At 31.6% G+C, this 21,326-nt stretch overlaps 1 protein-coding gene across 1 annotated transcript in view; it reads left to right on the top strand.

The window, feature by feature from the left end:
- Nucleotides 1–5,607: 5,607 nt before the first annotated feature.
- LOC123208887 (DNA-directed RNA polymerase III subunit 2) overlaps nt 5,608–21,326 on the top strand; it is a 28,811-nt gene continuing 13,092 nt past the window's right edge. The window contains exons 1-29 of the mRNA XM_044626506.1: nt 5,608–5,844; nt 5,936–6,026; nt 6,108–6,229; nt 6,491–6,583; nt 6,763–6,835; nt 6,914–7,004; nt 7,112–7,164; nt 8,026–8,090; nt 9,270–9,375; nt 9,497–9,607; nt 10,361–10,420; nt 11,352–11,390; nt 11,640–11,690; nt 11,772–11,870; nt 14,536–14,595; nt 14,705–14,797; nt 16,467–16,568; nt 16,641–16,751; nt 16,889–17,005; nt 17,599–17,715; nt 17,836–17,916; nt 18,489–18,593; nt 18,671–18,751; nt 18,848–18,979; nt 19,232–19,276; nt 20,478–20,555; nt 20,624–20,763; nt 20,908–20,998; nt 21,147–21,271. Coding sequence (XP_044482441.1) covers nt 5,801–5,844; nt 5,936–6,026; nt 6,108–6,229; nt 6,491–6,583; nt 6,763–6,835; nt 6,914–7,004; nt 7,112–7,164; nt 8,026–8,090; nt 9,270–9,375; nt 9,497–9,607; nt 10,361–10,420; nt 11,352–11,390; nt 11,640–11,690; nt 11,772–11,870; nt 14,536–14,595; nt 14,705–14,797; nt 16,467–16,568; nt 16,641–16,751; nt 16,889–17,005; nt 17,599–17,715; nt 17,836–17,916; nt 18,489–18,593; nt 18,671–18,751; nt 18,848–18,979; nt 19,232–19,276; nt 20,478–20,555; nt 20,624–20,763; nt 20,908–20,998; nt 21,147–21,271 — 2,576 coding nt within the window. The 5' untranslated portion in view covers nt 5,608–5,800. The remainder of the gene's footprint in view (nt 5,845–5,935; nt 6,027–6,107; nt 6,230–6,490; nt 6,584–6,762; nt 6,836–6,913; nt 7,005–7,111; nt 7,165–8,025; nt 8,091–9,269; nt 9,376–9,496; nt 9,608–10,360; nt 10,421–11,351; nt 11,391–11,639; nt 11,691–11,771; nt 11,871–14,535; nt 14,596–14,704; nt 14,798–16,466; nt 16,569–16,640; nt 16,752–16,888; nt 17,006–17,598; nt 17,716–17,835; nt 17,917–18,488; nt 18,594–18,670; nt 18,752–18,847; nt 18,980–19,231; nt 19,277–20,477; nt 20,556–20,623; nt 20,764–20,907; nt 20,999–21,146; nt 21,272–21,326) is intronic.

Below are 21,326 nucleotides of genomic sequence, written 5' to 3'. Positions count from 1 at the left end.
GCTTAGAACTTTCTTGCTAACTGCACTACCATTCAAACAAAACAATTGAGATTTGTAATCATCTTAATCAATTTGGAAACAATCGTCGCTGTAGCCTCTTACAATGAGTTTAGATTCCCTTTTATAAATAAAAAATACATCTTTAGTCCTTTTCAAGTACTTCAAGATATTTTTGACTACCATCAAGTATTTTTCATTTGGATTAGATTGATATCTAATATAAATATTTAAGCTGTATGAGACATCAATTTTCTTACATAGCATAACGTACATGATTAATCCTATAGTCGAGGTATATGAGATCCTACTCATCTTATCTCTCTTAGATTATGTACTTAGACATATATCTTTTGAAAGATATACATCATAAGACATAGGTAGAAATCTTTTTTTGGATTCTTCCATATATAATCTAGTCAAAACTCTGTCTATGTATTTACTTTGACTTAAGCTTAACAGTCTACGTTTTCAATCTCAGAAAATTTTAATACTGAGAATGTAAAATGTTTCTCTTAAGTCTTTCATAGAGAAACACTTGGATAACCAAACCTTTATTGATTTCAAGTTTAGTATGTCATTTCCAATAATCAAGATATCGTTAGCATATAATACCAGAAATGCAATCACACTCTCACTAACCTTTTTATACACACACGGTTCATCTTCATTTTTTATATGTCACAAACTCTTGAACAACTTCATTAAAATAAATAATCTAGCTTCTTGAAGCCTACTTAAGTCCAAAAATGGACCTTTCCAACTTGTATACTTTATCTGTCTATCTAGCAAGAATAAAAACATCGAGTTACACCATATAAACGTCTTCTACTAGGTTATCATTCAACAAGGAAGTCTTGACATTTATCTGAAAGATTTCATAGTTATAATATGCAATTATAATAAGTATAATCCTAATAGACCTAAACAAGATGACTAGTGAACAAGTTTCATTTTAATCAATGTGTACACTAAGGCTGTTTGATAATCAATCAGTAAAAACCAATACATCACCATGTTGAGCCAAAAGAAAATCAAATCTTTTTTACTCATGATGTACTTAAGTAACCTACGTAACTCATGTATGCGTTGAGGTTGTTCCATTTAAAGTGGAAGAACTTCGTCATTATGATTAACTATTTGTGATAACACATTGTCCTAATTAATATCTGTGGTATCCTGTGATATAAGTACTTCACGAGCTCTACCCTTGTCCTATTGGTTCTCTTGAGAATAAATTCCTTCTCAAGGAATACACCAGTGTAAGCAACAAAGATCTTTTGCTCTTTTGGTTGATAGAAGCAATATCCCTTAGTAACATTTAGGTACCCCACTTTTTAGACTTATTGTGTAGTTTGTTTGAAGTCAATTTCTTGACATAGGTTTTATAACCACAAATTCTCAAGTAATCTAGATTAAGCTTTCGCTTATTCCACAACTCGTATAGAGTTTTATTCACAGATTTAAATGGGATATAGTTTAGTATATAGGTAACAGTTTATAGGGTATAACACCAAAAAGAGATGGGTAAATCAATAAAAACTCATTATAGACTTGATCATTTCCACAAGGTCTTATTCCTCTGTTCAAATACACGATCATGTTATAAGGTACCAAGCAGAGTGAGTTAAGATACTATCCTATTTTCCTTCAAGTATTGTCTGAATTCAATATTCAAGTATTCACTTTCTTGATCGCTTTGGAGGACTTTAATTTGTTTCCCAAGTTGCTTTTCTACTTCATTCTTGAATTCTTTAAATTTATCAAAGGATTTAGACTTGTGTTTAATCAAAAACACATAGCCATATCTACTTAAGTTATCAGTAAATGAGACGAAGTAAGCTTTCCCATATTTGTTATGCACTATCATCATCCTTAATAGTTCAATTGCCCTGTGTCAAGTGAAAGGTGTTTTGGCCATCTTACCTAATAGTTATGATTCACATTCATTATATGACAGGAAATCAAATGATTGCAAGATTCTTTATTCAAAAAGTTTTTATATACGTTTCAGTCCTATGTGGCCTAGCCTACAATGCCACATATATGTGGTATTCAGATAATTTGATTTTAATCATTTATTGTTTTACATATTAAAAATTTCATTATCCAATTTCAGAAAATAAAAACTATTATGCAATTCAGTTATTCCATAGAGAATATTATTTAAACGATAGTTATAATACCACCAACAATAAAAATAATAATTTCTTTTTATCCAAAACAAACATAGAAATTAAGTTTCTAGAAATAGAGGGTACATAATAATGATGTTTTAATTCTAAATTAGTTAGTGGATTACCTAAGATAATAAACACCTATGGCTAATGTAGCAACACGTGTTCAATTTCCAACACATAAGTCAACCTCTCATTTGGTAAACAATATACTTTGTCGTAGTCTTTATATAATAGAATAAATGTGAAAACCATATTCAATGTCTACAACCTAGGATGAACAAGGAGAATAGTTTATCACAATGATAAACATACTTGAAACAGAGTTGGCATTTTTGTATTTATGTAGAGCACAAACACAAGTAAAGGAAATCTATTTGACATGTTCATTGTACTGACCTGATCAGAGAATATCTATATAGATGGTTACTTAATGTCTATGAAATATATCCTCTAAACGCCAAATAGGAAATGGGAACATTATATCATAACTCAACATTTTGTAATGCATACAAATCACCAAAGCCTTAAATATTTGTTTAAGCAGAAGCTAACGACTCCCTTATATCAAGCATGGGTAGCCAAATTGATGTAGTTTGATTATGAAATCAAATATAAGAAGGGCAAATAGAATGTAATTGCTAATGCCCTCTTTAGATGCTATAATGGAGAGCTTCAAAGTCTTACTTTTGTCTTGGTACCTAATGAGTTACTAGCTAAGGTTGAGGTTTGGTGGTAGGAAGATTCTTCTTTGAAAGTTATTTTTGTTACTAAATTGGCAGACCTTATTATTTTTGGTAAATATGAATAGGTTAATGGACAATTGTATAGCAACGAAAAACTTGTTATAGGTAATAATCCTAAGTTGCAGCCCCAACTTTTGTTGTTGTTCCATGGTTCAGTAGTACAAAGGCATTCTGGGGAGGCAACTACGGTGAAGAAGTTGGCTTAAGTAGTTTATTAGGAAGTCATGCAGAAAAGTGTACAAAATTACATAAAATGGTGCACTATTTGTTAACAATTCAAACTTGAGAATGTTACCTCTCTAGGGTTGTTGCACCCTTGCTTATTTCTGAAAGTGTTTTTCAAGATCTCACCATGGATTTTATTGAAAGGCTACTAAAGTCTCAAGGCAGGTATGATATTTTGGTAGTGGTCAACAGGCTTACCAAGTATGTACATTTCATGGGCCTTGTACATGCATTTTCTATTCAAGTAATGACACAACTTTTCTTGGATAATGTATATAAATTACATGGTATTCCAGTCAATTGTGAGGTTGTCTTAGCAAATTTGGCAGGAACTTTTAAAACTGTATGGTGTTAACCTCCAGTATTCTACTATATACCATTCTCGAACGGATGGCCAAATAGAGGTGGTTAACATATGTTTAAAAGAGTATTTGCGGTGTATGGCAGTTGACCATCCATATACCTGGTACCATTGGCTTTCTTGGCTGAATTTTGGTATAATTCGAGTTACCATTCTAGCATTAACATGTCACCTTTCGAAGCCTTATATGGTTATCTTGCTCCTCTTCATACTCTTTATTTTCATAAAGATTCTTTGGTGGTTGAGGTGGACACAATGTTACATTTTAGAGATGATACTATCAGGATTTTTCAGAGGAACCTGTATAAGGCCTAATATTGTCTAAAGATGATGGCTTACAAGGGAAGGACTGATTGACAATACTAGCTAAGGGATATGGTTTATGTTAAGTTGTAGCCTTACAAACAAGTGACAATGCATCATGGAAAACATAAGCTTCATTTGAAATGTTTTGGTCCTATTATTGTGATTTAAGTCATCGGGTCAATGACATATCGCCTCCAAATTCCCTATGAGGCATTGATCCATAATGTATTTTATGTGTCTCAACTTCCTCCAACCTATGCTTGGGTTTTTGTGTCTTCTACTCTACCTCCTTAGATCTAGCAAAACCTTTGTATTCCTTCATGATCCTTGATAGAAAACTTGTTTGTTGTGGGAATGTGGTCACAGTTAAATTGTTAATTCAATGGTAGGGTGAACCAATGGAAACAATAACTTGGGAATTTGCTAATGATATTCACAAGAGATTTCCAAGCTTCCCCCTTAAAGACAAGGAAGCTAGAGGAAGTGGTGTTGTTGTAGAATAAACTAATTTCAGTGGAAAAGTTGGTTGGGTCGAGACTCAACGCTGGGATGCTATTTGTATTTTGGTGATACAATGTCGTTGGCTTACAAATAATACAAATAATGTGGTGTCGTTTGTGTTGTTTGTAATACCATGTCGTGGCTATTGCCACGTAAATAAAGCAAGAAATGTAATGTGAATTGGATAACTATTTTTAGTGCAAAATGTGTGACTTTGTTTTCCCTCTACAATTCCTTGTTCTTCCTTCTTCTCTGTGTGAATTCTTTGTTGTTTATTATAGTTTTTAGAACTGCTTACACTAGTTGATTGATGACTGAGATGATGAAACATCTACAAATAGATTGGATAATAAGTCAAATGATGATTGATTGAGAAATAGAAGACAAGATGGGGAGTTCAGACTTCAAATTTGATTGACGATATGATGGAATGAGAACATTTAGAGTCGATGAAAGATGATGAAGCTTAGAATACAAATGAAGATTGTGAACAAGGGAGGTTGTTGGCATGAAGAGAAGATGATTTTCAATTGCCCTTTGAATTGCATTTAGGAATTAGGGTATATATATATAAAATAAATAAACATAATTTATGATATAGTATGAGTTGAAAACTACCTAAACTATAACTCAAATCGTAAATTGGTTTCCTAAAATTTATCAATCAAACCAAATTAAACCGTAATTTTTGTACGACTTAGTCTGATTTTACAATTTAAATTAAGTTATACATATCTCTAAATATATTCAACTTTAACAAGATTGATATATCTTGTCCTCTTGAGATTATAATGAATATAATTTCGACTTATTTAAATGAAAAAAATAATATTGTCAAATAGGAATGTGATATTTTTCTATTGGATAAAAATATTTATAGAAAATTTCATATTGATTCTTTTATGGGTTGAGGTATCATTGTTATCTTGACTTGCAGAGACTTTTCTTTTTCTTGCTAAATGGCAGGTATGAGTATCCAATGACTAGTTTGTCAAGACACCTGGTTCATTCTAGGATCCATCTCGAGTGGAATTCTTGCAGACTAAGATTTATCGAATATAAAATGCCATCTTTATTTTGATGAGATTTGCCAAGATTAAGTGCACGGTGGAAAAACATTTGCCACTAGTTGATTTCTAGAAATAATGTGATCTTTTATTGAAATTTATAATTTAAAATCCATTTTAGGTTTTGTGTTATCTCGCAAAAAGTCGAAATTGCCCTTAGATTGTTAAGTCATTACTTATGTTAATGGAGAGGCACAGGGGCCAGTTTCGTTTCACTTTCGAGACTTTGTAGGCCAGAATTAATTTTGTTGAAGTTAGAGAGAAAAGTAGAATAATAAAGAAAATTGATGAAACCTATAAAATGGCGCTTACAAAACCCAAATTCTCACACTGCCTCACTGCCTTCGTAGACCCTTCACCGTCGGCGACAGCGATTTTCTGAGTACGCCGGAGCTGCAAACAATCTCTCTTGAATAAGCGATGAGCCCGAAGCAAGCAGAAGAGCATCCAAAAGAACACCAATAGTATGTTCATCTCTCTCCAATATAATTACCCGCTTTTCTTTTTTCATTATTGATTAATAGTTTCATTTTATTAACTAAATGTTTTTTTTAGTGGTGGTGAGCAAGTATTGGACAAGCAAAAGCTTGCTGCTCCTTTAAAATCTGCAGTAGATAAGTTTCAGCTTCTTCCTGAGTTTTTGAAGGTAAAGAAAAACCTCTTTGTATTTCTGTTTTTTTTATTTATTTATTTTCAGTGAATTTACTGTTTCATCTTCCATTGATAGGTGAGAGGATTGGTGAAACAGCATTTGGACTCGTTTAATTACTTTGTTAATACTGGTATAAAGAAGATTGTCCGTGCAAATGACCGCATTGTGTCTGGAATTGATCCAAGTATATATCTTAGGTAAAAATTATATGTTCTTGCGTTGTTGTAGCTCATGTAGCATCTGGAGCTACAAGTTTTACTATTGATAAGTTAAACATTGTTAAGGATAAGTTTATCAGTCACAGGAAAAAATTGTTTTCAAGCTTTTACTGTCTTGAATCTGAAAGCAGAACGATTTATTGCTCTCTTTATAACAAATGTTAATTATTGAGAAAATTATAGGACACAAGTTGGTAATTTTCTGAATAGCTCCAATTCTTTTTTTTTTTTTTTTTGCAGGTTTAAAGATGTTAGAATTGGTCAGCCATCCGTTACCATGGATGGTGTCAGTGAAAAGCTTAATCCTCACATGTGTCGGCTATCTGATATGACGTATGTACTCATTTTGTAATTTATATGCTTAACTGACATGGTGAAATTTTGTTATCGTTGTGTTGGACCTTAAATGGATGTATAATTTCTTTTTCAATTCTTAACTCTTACTCAGGTTTTAATTGTAAAATGCACTCATACATGTCAATATTTGTCCCTTGAATATGGTGTTAATTTAGGTATGCTGCTCCGATATTGGTCAATATTGAATATATTCAAGGAAGTCATGCTGAAAAGATTATCATGGAAAAGGTAATTATCAATGTGGTGATATATTTTGTCTGAACAATAAATATTTTGGATACTAAGTTGTGTTTTTCCCCCTTGCAGAATGATGTTGTTATTGGAAGAATGCCTATCATGCTACGGAGTTGTTGCTGTGTTCTATATGGGAAAGATGAGGCTGAACTTGCTAGACTTGGTTTGTGTGCATGAACATTAGAATTTATGGCATGTCTATTCTTTAAGGTTCATGCTTTGTAATATAAGTTAATTAATAATTATTTTCTCTTTTATCCTTTTACTTAGGTGAGTGCCCTCTAGATCCTGGAGGATATTTTGTCATTAAAGGAACTGAGAAGGTAATACATTGATTGTGCTTCTCAATAACAGGGAAAGAGAAAGTATAGGTGTGTTAGAACTACCCATGTTTGTGTGTGTGAACATAGGCAAGTAAACTTCTTAATAAATATGGTCAAGGGGTTTGGAATTCTGTATTAGCTGTCAAGCTTTGCTATGACTGGAAAAGTAAAGAGAAAAGTAGGGGAATTAATTTTTTAACCACACATTGGGTGGTCTGTGCAAATTTAGCCTCACCTTTTGCAATGATGGTCACTCTTGTTTATTGTTTGTATTTTTTGCTATTGTTGGGCTAATTTTTTGAGGGTTTTGGTCTTTTCTTGATCCTGCTAAATTTGATTTCCATGGAGTTGGCCACAATCTATAACTAGTGTAAATAAACTTACTTAGATCAAGTAAATTTTCATTTATATTATATTGTAAGACATGAAAGAATTTCTAAGTACTTTCGGAATGATTCTAATTAGTATAATGGCTAAGCTCATTAATAATCTAACATCCCTTTTAGGCTCACACTGTGCTTGTGAGAAGCACTAATAGTTAATCCAGAAGGAACCAGAATCTGTCATAGTTGGTGTTTTCATGGATAGATTAATCTACTGCATAAAGGAAAAAATGTTATATATTACTGTGTCAGTCTTGATTTACCCACTTTTGTTGTGCATTTCTCTTATCAATTTTTTTTTTTTTTAAATCATGTGTTTATATCATTTCTTGAAGTTTTTGAATTTTACTTGCTTCAGTTGTGTTTTTTCATTCAATAGTATTTGTCTAAAGTGTTTCATTTCGATTAATTAACTTGCTGTCCCTTTCTTTTAAATATTCTGGGTATTACAATTAATGAAATCACATATCATTTTCAGGTGATATTAATACAAGAACAACTTTCAAAAAATAGAATAATTATTGATACTGACAAGAAGGGGAAGTGAGTATTTTAATTGTTTCTATATGCTTTTTTCCTTATATCATTTTTTATTCTTCCTTGGTCTTCTTATATATATTTATATTTGGAGGATATTTTGGATTTATTTTAACAGTTTTAGTTATGTTTTTCTTTTGTTTGTTTGATTGACAGTAATTTCTGTTCATTATGTGTCTATATGTTTTTAATCTGTAATAAAAGTTTTTCTTGTTTCTCATCAAAGTGTTATCCATGCATCCTAGTTCTTAATATAATTAGGATTAACCTCTTCTATCTTCCCCTCCTTATGATGGCCCCTCTTATTTTCTTTCATGTTTTTTTCTTTTATTTTTTTTGGTTTTCTTGTTATATGTAGTACTTCTAATATAAAAAAGTTGAAGTGGTCTAGTAAAATCATGAACATACTTATGAACATATATCCAATGTACATACTTCTAATTAAATTTGCTTATGAAATTTTAATTAAAAAACACTAAGTAACTAAGAGTCATTTCACTTAATGCCTAGTAAAATCATGAATGTACTTAATTATCAACATGCCATCCTTGTTAGTGCAATATGTATTTGTATTAATAAGGTTTTATTATTATTTATTATCTTATAAATTTACTGAATTTATTAATTTAACACACTGGCCTATGTTGGAACCAGCAAAAATATATTATTTTGTCATGATTATTAATTTATGATGTATGAATTTATCAGGGTTTTACTATAATGTCTTTGTATTATTTTAACGGATATAAACTATAATTGTTGCCACTTGCCACTGTACTTTTGGATTGAACTTGAAAACTAGTTTTCAACACTTAAAGCACAAAATTATTGAAGAATGGTGAAGTCTGCTTAGGTTTTGGAGATAGTTTCACTTAAAACACAATGTTTCCTTATTCTGTTGGAGTTACGCTTGCCATATGGGCTACTAGATTCCTTTTTACATTGTCCTTTTATAATACATATGACTTTTTTTTCCTGTGTCGATGAAAATCCTTAACTTTTAGTCCTTAAGAGGGTGTGATTATAATTTTCTTAGTATCTCAGTTCGGTGAATGTGTTATTTTATAGACTTTATATGTTGACTTTGAGAAATGTCCTGGTATCAATCATAAATATTCCCACACTTCAATATTTCTTCTTATGATGTCTTATATGTGTTTTGGTTTGTTGTCAACTGTTGTTTAGCATAAATGCATCTGTTACAAGTAGTACTGAGACAGTAAAAAGCAAAACAGTTATTCAGATGGAGAAGGAGAAGATTTATTTGCTCCTTAACCAGTTCACGAAAAAGGTCTGTAAGCCAATAAATATATAATTTGCAATTTTAATTTTCTTTTATCATTTCCTTATCTATCTCTTTTGAATTTATATCCGGGTGGGCTTTTTATCTTTCATGTTATTCTTTTTTGTAGATTCCTATAATGGTTGTCATGAAGGCTATGGGAATGGAAAGTGATCAAGAGGTTGTACAAATGGTTGGAAGAGATCCGAGATTTAGTTCCTTGCTTTTGCCTTCAATTGAGGTAGTTGGTGAAGCACTTGAATTATTTGACTACCCCTAGCCAATTAAGATGGATAAGGAAAGAAATAGGTGGTCTTCAAATTCTTTTCAGACTGAAAACGAGATGCCAAAAAGTTGATTTTGTCTAATAGAACATATCTTCTCCTCAACCATCTTCAGTAATCCTTATGTTTCTTTCACAATATATCACTCACAAAAGGGCAATATTGATTGTCAGGATTGAGAAAATTACGTATTTTCCTATTCCAATGAAATTTGTTTCTTGGTAACTCTGTCTTGCTTGTTTTTCTTTAGTTAAGGGAAGGGAGTATTATCTTTGACAGATTGTTTACAATATCTTGTATTGATTTGCTCTCCTTCTCTGATTCCTTGATCTCTTTATGGATTTCTAGTCTATTGTTTTACCTCTGTCAATTTCTTCTTTAATATTGTTTAACCATTTCTTACAGAAAAAAAAAATCCTTCTTATTCCAACACAAAATAAGTATGTTAATGCTTAATTGCATAGAAGACACACTGAATACTTTGCAAATTGGCCTGCCACACTAAATTGCATTCAAAGAATTGGTTTCTATATTACTTGAATATTTGTATAAAGGTGTTAGTGTTATCATGATTGAGGCATAGTTTTGAATTTAATCTATTGCTTTGAAGTCTGTACAAGTCGGGCTGTTGAAATTTATTTTTTCTTGCCAAAGTTTCTTTTCTTTCCTTTAATTATCGTTATCTCTGCCTTATGTCTCTCTAATTTCAGGAATGTGCAAGCCTTGATATATATACACAAGAGAAGGCCTTGGAGTACCTTGAGGGAAAGGTGTGAGACTCTCTAAGAATTGTATATATTTATTACGTTGTTGTGAATTACCATTAATCCTATGTTTAAACCATAAGAAATATCTGTAAAATAATGTTTACACTTTAAATTGTATAACATATGTGGATGAATTATCTTAAAATCTTAATTGGAACAAAAAAAACATGCTGCTTTATGTTAATTGATGGTCCAAACTGCAAATGTTAGTTGATTCAAGTTGTAAAAACTTGAATAATTATGGAACTTTCAATATTAGGCTTGGTATTGGTTTGATGAAATCATTTTCCTTCTAATCTGTATATATGGAGTGCATTCTAAGAAGTTATGGTCACTCAATTTGGAGGAAATTTGGTGATTTTTGGAAGGATTGAGATGAGGTATTTACAGATGGATAGTTCTATTCCTTGGGTTTTTTACTTTTATCAAAGGGACAGGTGTGTTGGTCTCAGTACAATAGATTTTGGTAAAGTATTGGTGAGAAGGTGGGAAATTTAAATGGAGCAGTAACATAGTCATAGATTATTTGACTTAAATGTCAGATTTGATTAGGCCAATTTCCCTTCTTAATGGAGTGAGAAAGGTTCTCCAATGATAGACTTGCCATCTGCATCAAAACACATGGAATGAAACATAGAACCAACTTATTCTTGTTTGTATATACTATAATGGATTGATTTTAGTGCAACATTGGTTGGCAACTTGACTTTGATATCATGTTGAGTATCCATTATCAGAGAAGCTTAAGTTGATTGGATATGGCCGAACAGTAGGATTTGAAGTTAAATGGAAAGTAAATCATTATAAAACCATATAAACACAATGTTATTGATAAGCGTTATATGTCTTCTCCTGATGACCTTTCAGTGTAGTTTCCTTGGTAGTAAGTTATAAATTTTTAGCTTCATGTTTTCACTAGTTGTTCCTGTTGCAGGTGAAAAAGTCTACATTTAGTGCTCCATCATCTGACAAGGTTTATCTCTCTTTCAGTCTTTTTCAGCTCATGTGAAGTTCATTACAATTACTTGGCATTATTTCATGATGTATTTGCTATAGAAATCCTTTTTCTCCATGTCCTACTTTATCCAGAATTAGGCTTTGTTTAGTCCATAGATTAATATCATATAATCAGGACAATGTGATGAATGATTTTTTTTTTTGGTTCTAAGCATTCAAATTGCTTTGAGAAGTTTAACGACAACAATCTTAATGTTTTTAATAGGAAGGGAGAGCTTTGGCTATCCTCCGGGATGTATTTCTTGCTAATGTCCCTGTAAGTTCTGTTATGATATTTCAAATTTGATGAAGGTTTCCAACTATGATAGTTTTTCACTATATTTTTTTTACTGTTTAGGTGCAAAACAATAATTTTCGTCCAAAATGTTTATATGTTGCGGTAATGTTGAGAAGGATGATAGAGGCAATGCTAAATAAAGATGCAATGGATGACAAGGTAATTTGTTGAATTACTATGATAAATGAAGTTCCTTTAACCCCTTTCCTCTCTTTTTAGATTATTATAGTTATTCTTTTTATTTATATGGTATAACAAATTCTGTATTTATTTATTGCTGCTACAAGTATTTTATTTCAAATCTCTTTTAAGCTAAGCGGATTTACTTGGAGTTCTACTGAAAAGGACATAACTCATATCCATGCGTGCATTGAGCTAAAATTTCTCAAAACATTGCAAAAGCATTTTTGTGACACTTGTTCAAGTAGAAAATTATGTTATGGTTGTTAACTTCTTGGAAGTCACCTTAAGATGTGGGATTTGGGACTGATTATTTCCTGAAGTGTAGGAAGTTCTGCATCCTTTTCTTGTTGGAAATGCTACATTAATAGCATGATGGAATGATTTCTAGGAATTGCTCACACTTATGCTTGAAGTTGTTATATCTCTAACACCAGTCATTTTATAGGAAACAAATGATAAGCTATTTGCATGAATCCTTTGTATGAAGAAAAGCAATGCATTATTCTCATTAAAAAGGGCAAAGCAGATGCATTTATTATTGTTGGTTTACTGCAGTATTTTTCATTTATGGTGCAAAATGACAACATAGTTTCCGGTGTTTTCCAAAATATGATTTTTTGTCCATTACTAATTGCTAATTTTATAGTTGTAGTATACATTGTTGTTTGGGAAATATAAGTCAAATGATTACTATTATAACCCAAACTAATTTGTTGTCCCATCCTTTTGTCTGAATCTTGTACTTGCTTTTAATCACTAAATACCAAAGAGATTTTGTTTTTAATATAGTTGTTAAAGGCATACTTTAAACGCATTTAGGTGAAAGGCTCCTCAAGGCGATAAGCCCACTGCCTCTAGACCTGCAAGACAAACGAAAGTCTGAAAATATAGCTTAAGCGCGCTTTAGAAGAAGTAAAAAGCGTCAGAAAAGCACGCTTTTAAACCAAACCTAATAATATAAATACGTATACTAATCAATATGTATTTCATATGTATACAAATTCATAGCAAGAAGAGAAATAAATTAGTACAACAAAGACTAAACGATTTAGTCTTTGTGAAATACAATTAAGCGTTACAAGATCATTATTCAATTAATGATAGCATAGACCCAATTTTGCTTGATACAATTCGTGATAGCAATGAATGGTTGACGAGGAAAATGAGTGACGTTAATCATATTAATGATGATGATGAATTGGTGTTTGAAGATAATTCTTTAACCTGGGTTAATGATGCTAGGGCTAGTAGGATTGATGAAGTTGTTTATACTATAAGAGTTACTACAAGTTCTTGCATTGGTAGGGTTAAGCCTGCAACAAAAAAGGCTAATAACTCTTCTTTTTTTTAAGTGTAACCCTAAGTTGATATCTAAGGATAAGGAGGTCTTAGAATACAAGTCCTTTGATGAAGAAGAATGTTTTGATGAAGAAATGGATGAAATCGGAGATTAAAAATTTGATTAAGAGGGAGAATATGTAACCTTCGATGATGAAGATGAAGACTTAAATTTCGAGTAAAATACTTGTTTGATAATATTTTATATAGATTGAAGAGTTTTAAGATTCTTTATAAATATCTATTTGTGCTTTTGAAACTTCATCTATGATATTATACTTTGGTATTTGAGTGATTAGTCTCAATTATTTTTATTTTATTTTTATCGTTTTTGATCCCAAAGCAACACCTTCGCCTTTCTTTTTTCACTTAGGTGATAAGATCTCTTATCGCTTTTAGGTGCTTTTCGCATTTAACAAAACGAAACCTCAAAACACATTTATCTAGCAAAGCTTGACATATGCCAAATTTGATTATCCTTGTTGCTATAGATAGAACCTTTGGTATAAAGACCCAGTCTTCAAAAAGGCTCTGCATTACCTAGCAGTTCTCTTTTCTTCTCTAATCCTTTTCATAATAGTCTCTCTTCAACATTTTAGCCTGTGAGCGACAATTAGGCACCTAGAATAATGACAAAAGATTTTGATACTCTTTTTTCTCCTTCTAGTGAAAAGATGGTCCCCACTTTTATCGATGCTCTTACCTCTATTGACAAATAATCTAGAGAATCAACTACCAATGTGAATTAGAAAAGTATGGACAAATCTTCTTTTGATAACTTTAAGAGCCTTGATCACATTTCTAGTTTTACCATTAAAGAGAATATTAAAGTTCATGGATTTGTGTTAGAACTTAACAATTGCAGTTAGATAGATCATTCTCCAAGGTTGATATGAGTGTGTTTAATCCCTAGAACTCTTTCTTCCATTATATAGATATTACTAATTATGCTATTTCCTTGGGGACAACAGTTAAGTTTTTAAGTTAAGACTTTTGCATCAATCTTTTAAGGACTAGTTGCCAATTTGATTGGCCTATAATAATTAATATTAAATGATTATTGTATCTCATGTCCTTATAAGTTTTACAATGAACAAATACAAATTTGAAATCGAGTTCTCTTTCTATGAGAATATTGGTGAACTACTATATGCCTACGTGAATGAATTTCATAAACATCACATGCAAATTTGTAAATGTGGCTCTATGTGTTTGTGTAATCATCTGTGCATGTGTATATGTGTGTGCATTCTCGCATGTGTGCGTGTATGTGAAACTTAAATGTTTCTCTTTCATTTTGTAGGATTATGTGGGAAATAAACGGTTGGAGTTATCAGGCCAACTAGTTTCATTACTTTTTGAGGTATGAAGTTGTATAGTTTTTACCGCAGTTGGAAATCTTATACATCGTCAAATGATTCTCTCTCTGATTCAATGTTTTTTATTTTACTAAATGGACTTTTTCATTGCAGGATTTATTCAAGACAATGATTAGTGAGGTTAAAAAGACTGTAGATATCCTCCTATCAAGGCCTAGCCGGTCTAGTCGGTTTGATCCTTCCCAAGTAAGTGTTTAATAATAATAATTTTATCATTATTATTTTCATCTTGTTAAATCAAAGCATAACTTAGGAAACTCTCCAATTTATCACTAATGTTTATAAAACCAGAAGTTTTCACTCCTTTTGGTTTGCACTAGTTATAATTGCCATAATTTAGTAAATGTTATTTGATGCTAAATTGTTGAATCTTGAATTAAGTTGGAACACTTCACACCTAATTTTATGGCTGATTACACCCTTTTTCGTTTTATTTTTATTCTATATTTCTTTGGCGTTTCTATTTTGTGTGGGAAACTAGGTCTTTATGGATACTACTTTGAAATTGTTTGTAAGGACGAATCAATATCTTTTTACACATTCCCTTTTATAAAATTCTACACAAGTTTTGTCCACTCATTTTCGTAAAAAATTCTGAGGTCCTAGTCCATGATTTCTTTGATACAAAAAAGAGAGTAGATTTTACTAATAATCTTAGGCAAAAATTTAAGAAAATAAAGGAGAAAGAAATAGAGATGAAATGGTACCCAAAATCAACCCTCAAATCTTAATACACAGCTTTTGAGTTATATTAAATTAAGAAAAATTAGCTTCCTTGAAATTCAGATGAAGCCATTGCCCATAAACAATCAACTTATACATAAGAATTCTTTTTCCTATCCTTAAGATCATCAAAGATCCTTCAATCTCTCTTCAACAAATAAATCTATGAAAGGCCTCTTCTTTCTTTTTATGCATATCAATTGTGAAGGGTTTTTTTGGATTATTTTGGGCAGTTATTTCACTTTTGTAATTGGGAGGGATAATCACTCATAGGAGGTACATCAACAGGTTGTCTCTTTTAAATAGACTTACTACCTCTATGTTGTGTTTTTCTTTCATTGTGGATACGTCAGGGAAGGGAATATTTTGCGTTAATTTTGTGTAGGTTGTTTCCAGTTTAGTTCTGCTGAGGGATAATCACTTTCAAGAGGTCATGGACAGGTTTTCAATTGCTATTTTGTGTAAAATTGTTACCTCTAAACCTGGGTTTTTTAGTTTCCTTATGGACACCTGGCCCATTATATATTCTCCTTTTCTTATTTTCTTTATCGATTCAATTCTCATAGTCTTGTATTTAAAAAGAAAAAAATATTTTCAATCATATGTTTTCTTAAAAAAAATGAGAATTCTAAAATATAAAAAATTAATTTCGGTCCGTGAATTAATTAAAGACAAAATAATTGTCTTTCTCATAGTTAGAATGGGGTTCTAGATGTTGCTGTAAGATCCTTATTATTTTGACTTCAGAATTACATAAAGATTATATAGAGAGGTACATTTGGTTAATATTACTAGTGAAACAATATAAAGATGTTTATTGAACGTTTTGACATGTAGGCATTTAGCTATTATTAGGGGATGAGTAGAAGTGTCTCTGAACAACTTTGTACTGTCAAATTGTTATAGAAAGCACAAACAAGTGGTTCAACTTTGCTTTAATATTGTCCTTAGCCACATTTAGTCTTCACTTCACCTTATTGTCTTATCCACGCATTTGATGATTCATAATGTTACTAAATTCCTGCTTTCTGTTATATTGTTTGCCATGTGTCTGAATTTCTTCCATCTCATGCCAGGAGTCTAGATTCCTACTGAAATAATACTCTCTGTCCTTTTTCCTTTCAAATTATAGTTCATAGTTAGAGACAGTATAACTGTTGGCCTTGAAAGGACCCTTTCTACTGGAAATTTTGATGTCAAGCGGTTCAAAATGCACAGGAAAGGAATGACACAGGTAAATTTGCGACCTACTCTCCTGGTTGTTTTTTCATATAGCATAAACTTATGGAAAATTCTTGGTTCAAAGGTGCTGGCTAGGCTTTCCTTCATTGGGACCTTAGGTCACATGACAAGAATCTCACCACAATTTGAGAAGTCAAGGAAAGTTAGTGGACCTAGAGCATTGCAACCAAGCCAGGTAAGTTTATGTCTCTGCTTTGCATTCATAAGCCTTTCTGAAATTGATAAATTTTGTTTGGTTTCTTAGGCTTTTGCCTAGGTTATATTGAATTTCTGTAAATGAAATACTAATTTTGTACTTGAAACTTCTGTCAGTGGGGTATGCTTTGCCCATGTGATACTCCAGAAGGTGAAGCTTGTGGATTGGTAAAAAATTTGGCCTTAATGACTCATGTTACTACTGATGAAGAGGAAAGTCCTTTAATTTCTTTGGTATGTACTTGTTGACACAAAATTTAAGTTTAATCTACTGGTGAAAGTGTCCTTTAGTTGTTTGGTTGTGTCGAAATTGTATTGGTGGAAGCAATGTCTCTACATGAACTTTATGTGTATATTTATATATTTCAGTTCATAAATGTGGTATCTTGTTTTCAATATTATTTATCAACACCACTTTTTTTGACTGTATGATGACATGATTTTACTAAACGAATAGCAATAAACTCTTTCTCTAAATTACTTTAATTTGGTTACAATGGCTGAGCTTGTAAAATGTATTTTTCCCCAACTTCAAGTTCTAAATCTCATCTATTTCTTCTGTAAATTGATTGGAATGCTCTGTCGCTATTGACTTCTTGTAATGCATTTATTTCTATATTCTTTTTTTTTTTTTTTTTTTGGTCAATCATAGTTACAGGAAAAAGGAAAAAGAAAGATGCAACTTTAAATGGAAAAGGGATGGGGCTGAGTTGAAATTCATTAAGTTTTCTGGTCATGGTGCTGATAAATTGGAAACCACACATACATGACTGTAATGTCTTCTCTATTTCACATTTTTGAAAATTTTTTTTTTGTTGCTGTGATAGTGCTATTGTTTGGGTGTTGAAGACTTGGAATTACTCTCTGGAGAAGAGCTTCACACTCCAAATTCATTTTTAGTTATATTTAATGGGCTTATTCTTGGCAAGCATCGGAGGCCTCGGGTATTTACTTTTTCCATTAAAATGGCATTCAAGAATTTATGTGAAGAATACTTTGGCATATAGAAAGATATGTATATGACAATCTTATTTGACTTTCAATAATTTTTTTATCATGATTAGCGTTTTGCTGATGCCCTGAGGAAGTTACGAAGAGCTGGTAAAATCGGCGAGTTTGTGTCTGTCTTTGTTAATGAGAAGCAGGTAAATTCTTCTCTGTTTAATTCTGCTTGTGCCTGATTTGGTGCATTTATTTTGAAATATAATATCTATTGTAAATTATTTAACATATAAAAATTATGTAATTAGTGGTCTGTGGAGTTTTGTTTTAATTACTTGTTATATTGTCAATCTGTGTTCTATAGGCTTTTAAAATTCATTTGTACTGGGTTGAAATTTTGTGATGAGCCCTCGACTTTATTATATCTAGGGCATTTTTAAGTAGCCTTTTGCTTGTCTTAATTTGCTTTTGTGTGGGGCCACTTATTTGGGAGATAATATTAGGATTTTGAAGTACTTGATTACTTGTTATATTGTCTTAATTTGCCTTTTGCTTCACTTGTTATATTGTCAACTTTCTTGGCTACTAAGATATTAGGATTTTGAAGTACTTGATTTTAATGGTGAGAAAAGCAGAGAAAGGTTTTTTGGGTGTCAAAAATCGAAAGAAAGTAACCTATAATTACCCTAGCGCACAATTTTCCACTCTCATTGTTTTCTATGTAACTTATAATCACGTATAAGCATCTGACTTTATGAAAGGTAATGTTTATCAGTGTTGCGTTTATATTGCTTCTGATGGAGGAAGGGTTTGTCGTCCACTAGTCATTGCTGACAAGGGTATATCAAGGATCAAACGACATCATATGAAGGAGTTGGTGGTAGGTGTTATTTATGCCATCTTTTCTTCAATGAATAGTGTTTGTCAAAATATAATGTGGTGTATGTTCTATTCAAGGATGGAGTGCGCACTTTTAATGACTTTTTGCGTGATGGATTGATCGAGTATCTTGATGTTAATGAGGAGAACAATGCTCTGGTTTGTTCACGACTAACAACTTTTTACGTCATTCTTCATTAATGATATTGTATATGATAGGAAATAACTTTTGATAGTTTGTTTTATGGTTTATAGATTGCTTTATATGAAGGAGAGGCTACACCTGATACAACTCACATTGAGATAGAACCTTTCACCATCTTAGGTGTTTGTGCTGGGCTAATCCCATATCCGCACCATAATCAATCACCAAGAAATACCTATCAGGTATGCTGTCAACATTTTATCTGATGTCAATAGTTATGTGTCCCAGTAAATTAAAAAGCTGATTATGCATTTGATTGAGAGATTATTACTTGTTAAAAATTTTTATTAGTAGTAGTTATTTAAAAAAAACTGGGCGCGTTTCTAATAATTAATAATAACATTAAGGATCTCTTTTTAGTTCTCAATTGCAAATCTTTTACGTGGTTCTAATTAATTACCATAAATTCATATTTCATTTATTTATGTCTATAGTGCGCTATGGGAAAGCAAGCCATGGGAAATATTGCATATAACGAGGTAAGCAGTTTTAAGCTCATTGCTAAGAGTCACATCTTTATTTCTGCGGAAGTCATGTTCTTTTTTTGTGCTGTACCATATATCAAATCACATTATTATTTATAACTAGGATTTCCAGGTTCATTTGAAGTACAAGGAGTTGCCTTTATTCAATGGGTGAAATCTGACAGCTCCCTATAAACTTTGAAAAACCAACAGTAGGACTCCATTGCTATAAAAATTGTGCAGTCATTACTAGTCTTTACCTTAGGATGTTAAATTTAATTTTGACTGGCTCTGATACTAGACCTTGATTTAGCCTTAAAAAAATCTCAAGGCAATTTTAAGAAGATAAATTAAGAAATTACCCAATTCTTTTTTATTAGAAAGTTAGAAGAATTAGAAAATTATTATATATTTTTTTAAAGGGAATAAGGTTATCATGCTTTTTCATGTATGTTTTTAAAAAATGAGAATATGGTATATATTGGAATTATAAGTTTCCTTGAAACAGAATCACCTATCTAAGAACGGAATATAGGAAGGGAGAATTATCCAATGCTAAAAGAGGAGGTTAGAATTAAATATCAGAAAACCCTTATGATTCTCTGATTTATTCTATTCTAAAATTAAGAACTAAAAATCAAACACTAGAAAATCTTTATAATTTCCCACATATTTCCATAATCTAAGATATTTCCTCAGCTTTTTATCAAATAATGTTTAAGAAATTACATTTGAAAAAGAAGAGATCAAACAACGTTTAGAAGGTGAATTTACTCTTTTGGCTAGACAATTTTGCCCAGTATGTGAGATTTGTAAAGCAATGTTATTTTTGTGGCTTTTTAGATGGGCTATCTTTGTAGTGGTGATAATCGATCCATTATCTAATTTTTTATTCACATCAACATACATTTCTAGGTTTCTAAAACTTTTTTATTTTAGGTGAACATCTTAAAAATACGGATCCTTTAATCAGTTTACTTAAAGTAGTACAAGTTCTAATGAACAACCATGTTGCCACTTTGGCCACATGTTTCCTCTTCATGGTTTTAATTAATTTTTTCTGATGTGTTCTTTTCTGGTGTAATTGATGTGTACCAATTATTGGGCTTTTTTTTCTTAAGAGTGGGTCTATATGCTTAAATCAAAATCATATGAAGATTGGATTTATTTTGTTCGTTGTTGCAAATTTCTTTCTTATGCTCTCTTTGATCTGCAGTTTTGTCGGATGGACACATTGCTTTACGTATTGGTGTATCCTCAACGACCTTTACTGACAACAAGGACAATTGAACTGGTGTGTGTACTTTTGTTAGACTTTTAAAGCAATCATGGCTTGTAGAATAATATATATGCTGTTATTAGGTTGGATATGACAAACTTGGAGCTGGTCAAAATGCAACTGTTGCTGTGATGAGTTACAGTGGTTATGACATAGAGGATGCAATAGTCATGAACAAGTCTTCTTTAGACCGTGGTTTTGGCCGTTGTATTGTTATGAAAAAGTATGTAATGTTTACTTTCATGTTACTTGCATTAGTTTTTAAGTTATATGTTTTATGCACATTCCATTTTAAAACTGTTTTGTTGGCTTTTTCTTGTTTCAAGGTACTTATAGTTTCTTATATATGATGGTTTCATTTAAACAGGTATACAGCCATTAATCAAAAGTATGGAAATAATACATCAGATAGAATATTAAGGCCGGATAGGATGGGCCCTGGTGCTGAAAGGATGCAGGTAACACATAAAAATACACTTCTAGTTTTTTACCACTTAACATTGGGTGATTTTTATATGTTTTTTTCTCTCAGTTTAATCTCTTTGGATACATTGTTTCTACACAACAGAAGATTTTTTGCTGAATATATTCCACTGTTTCGTGCAGATATTGGATGATGATGGAATTGCTGCTCCTGGGGAAATTATTAGACCGAATGACATTTATATTAATAAAGAGTCCCCTATTGAGACAAGTGGGACAGTAGTATCTTCAACGGGACAATCAGATAGGTTGGTTGTTTGCTTCTTAGGGAAAATGTTATGTAGGTGTTCTACCTGTATTAAT

Source organism: Mangifera indica, chromosome 2 (assembly GCF_011075055.1).
Source record: "Mangifera indica cultivar Alphonso chromosome 2, CATAS_Mindica_2.1, whole genome shotgun sequence".
NCBI lineage: Eukaryota > Viridiplantae > Streptophyta > Magnoliopsida > Sapindales > Anacardiaceae > Mangifera > Mangifera indica.
This window is presented reverse-complemented; position numbering and strand designations above follow the sequence as displayed.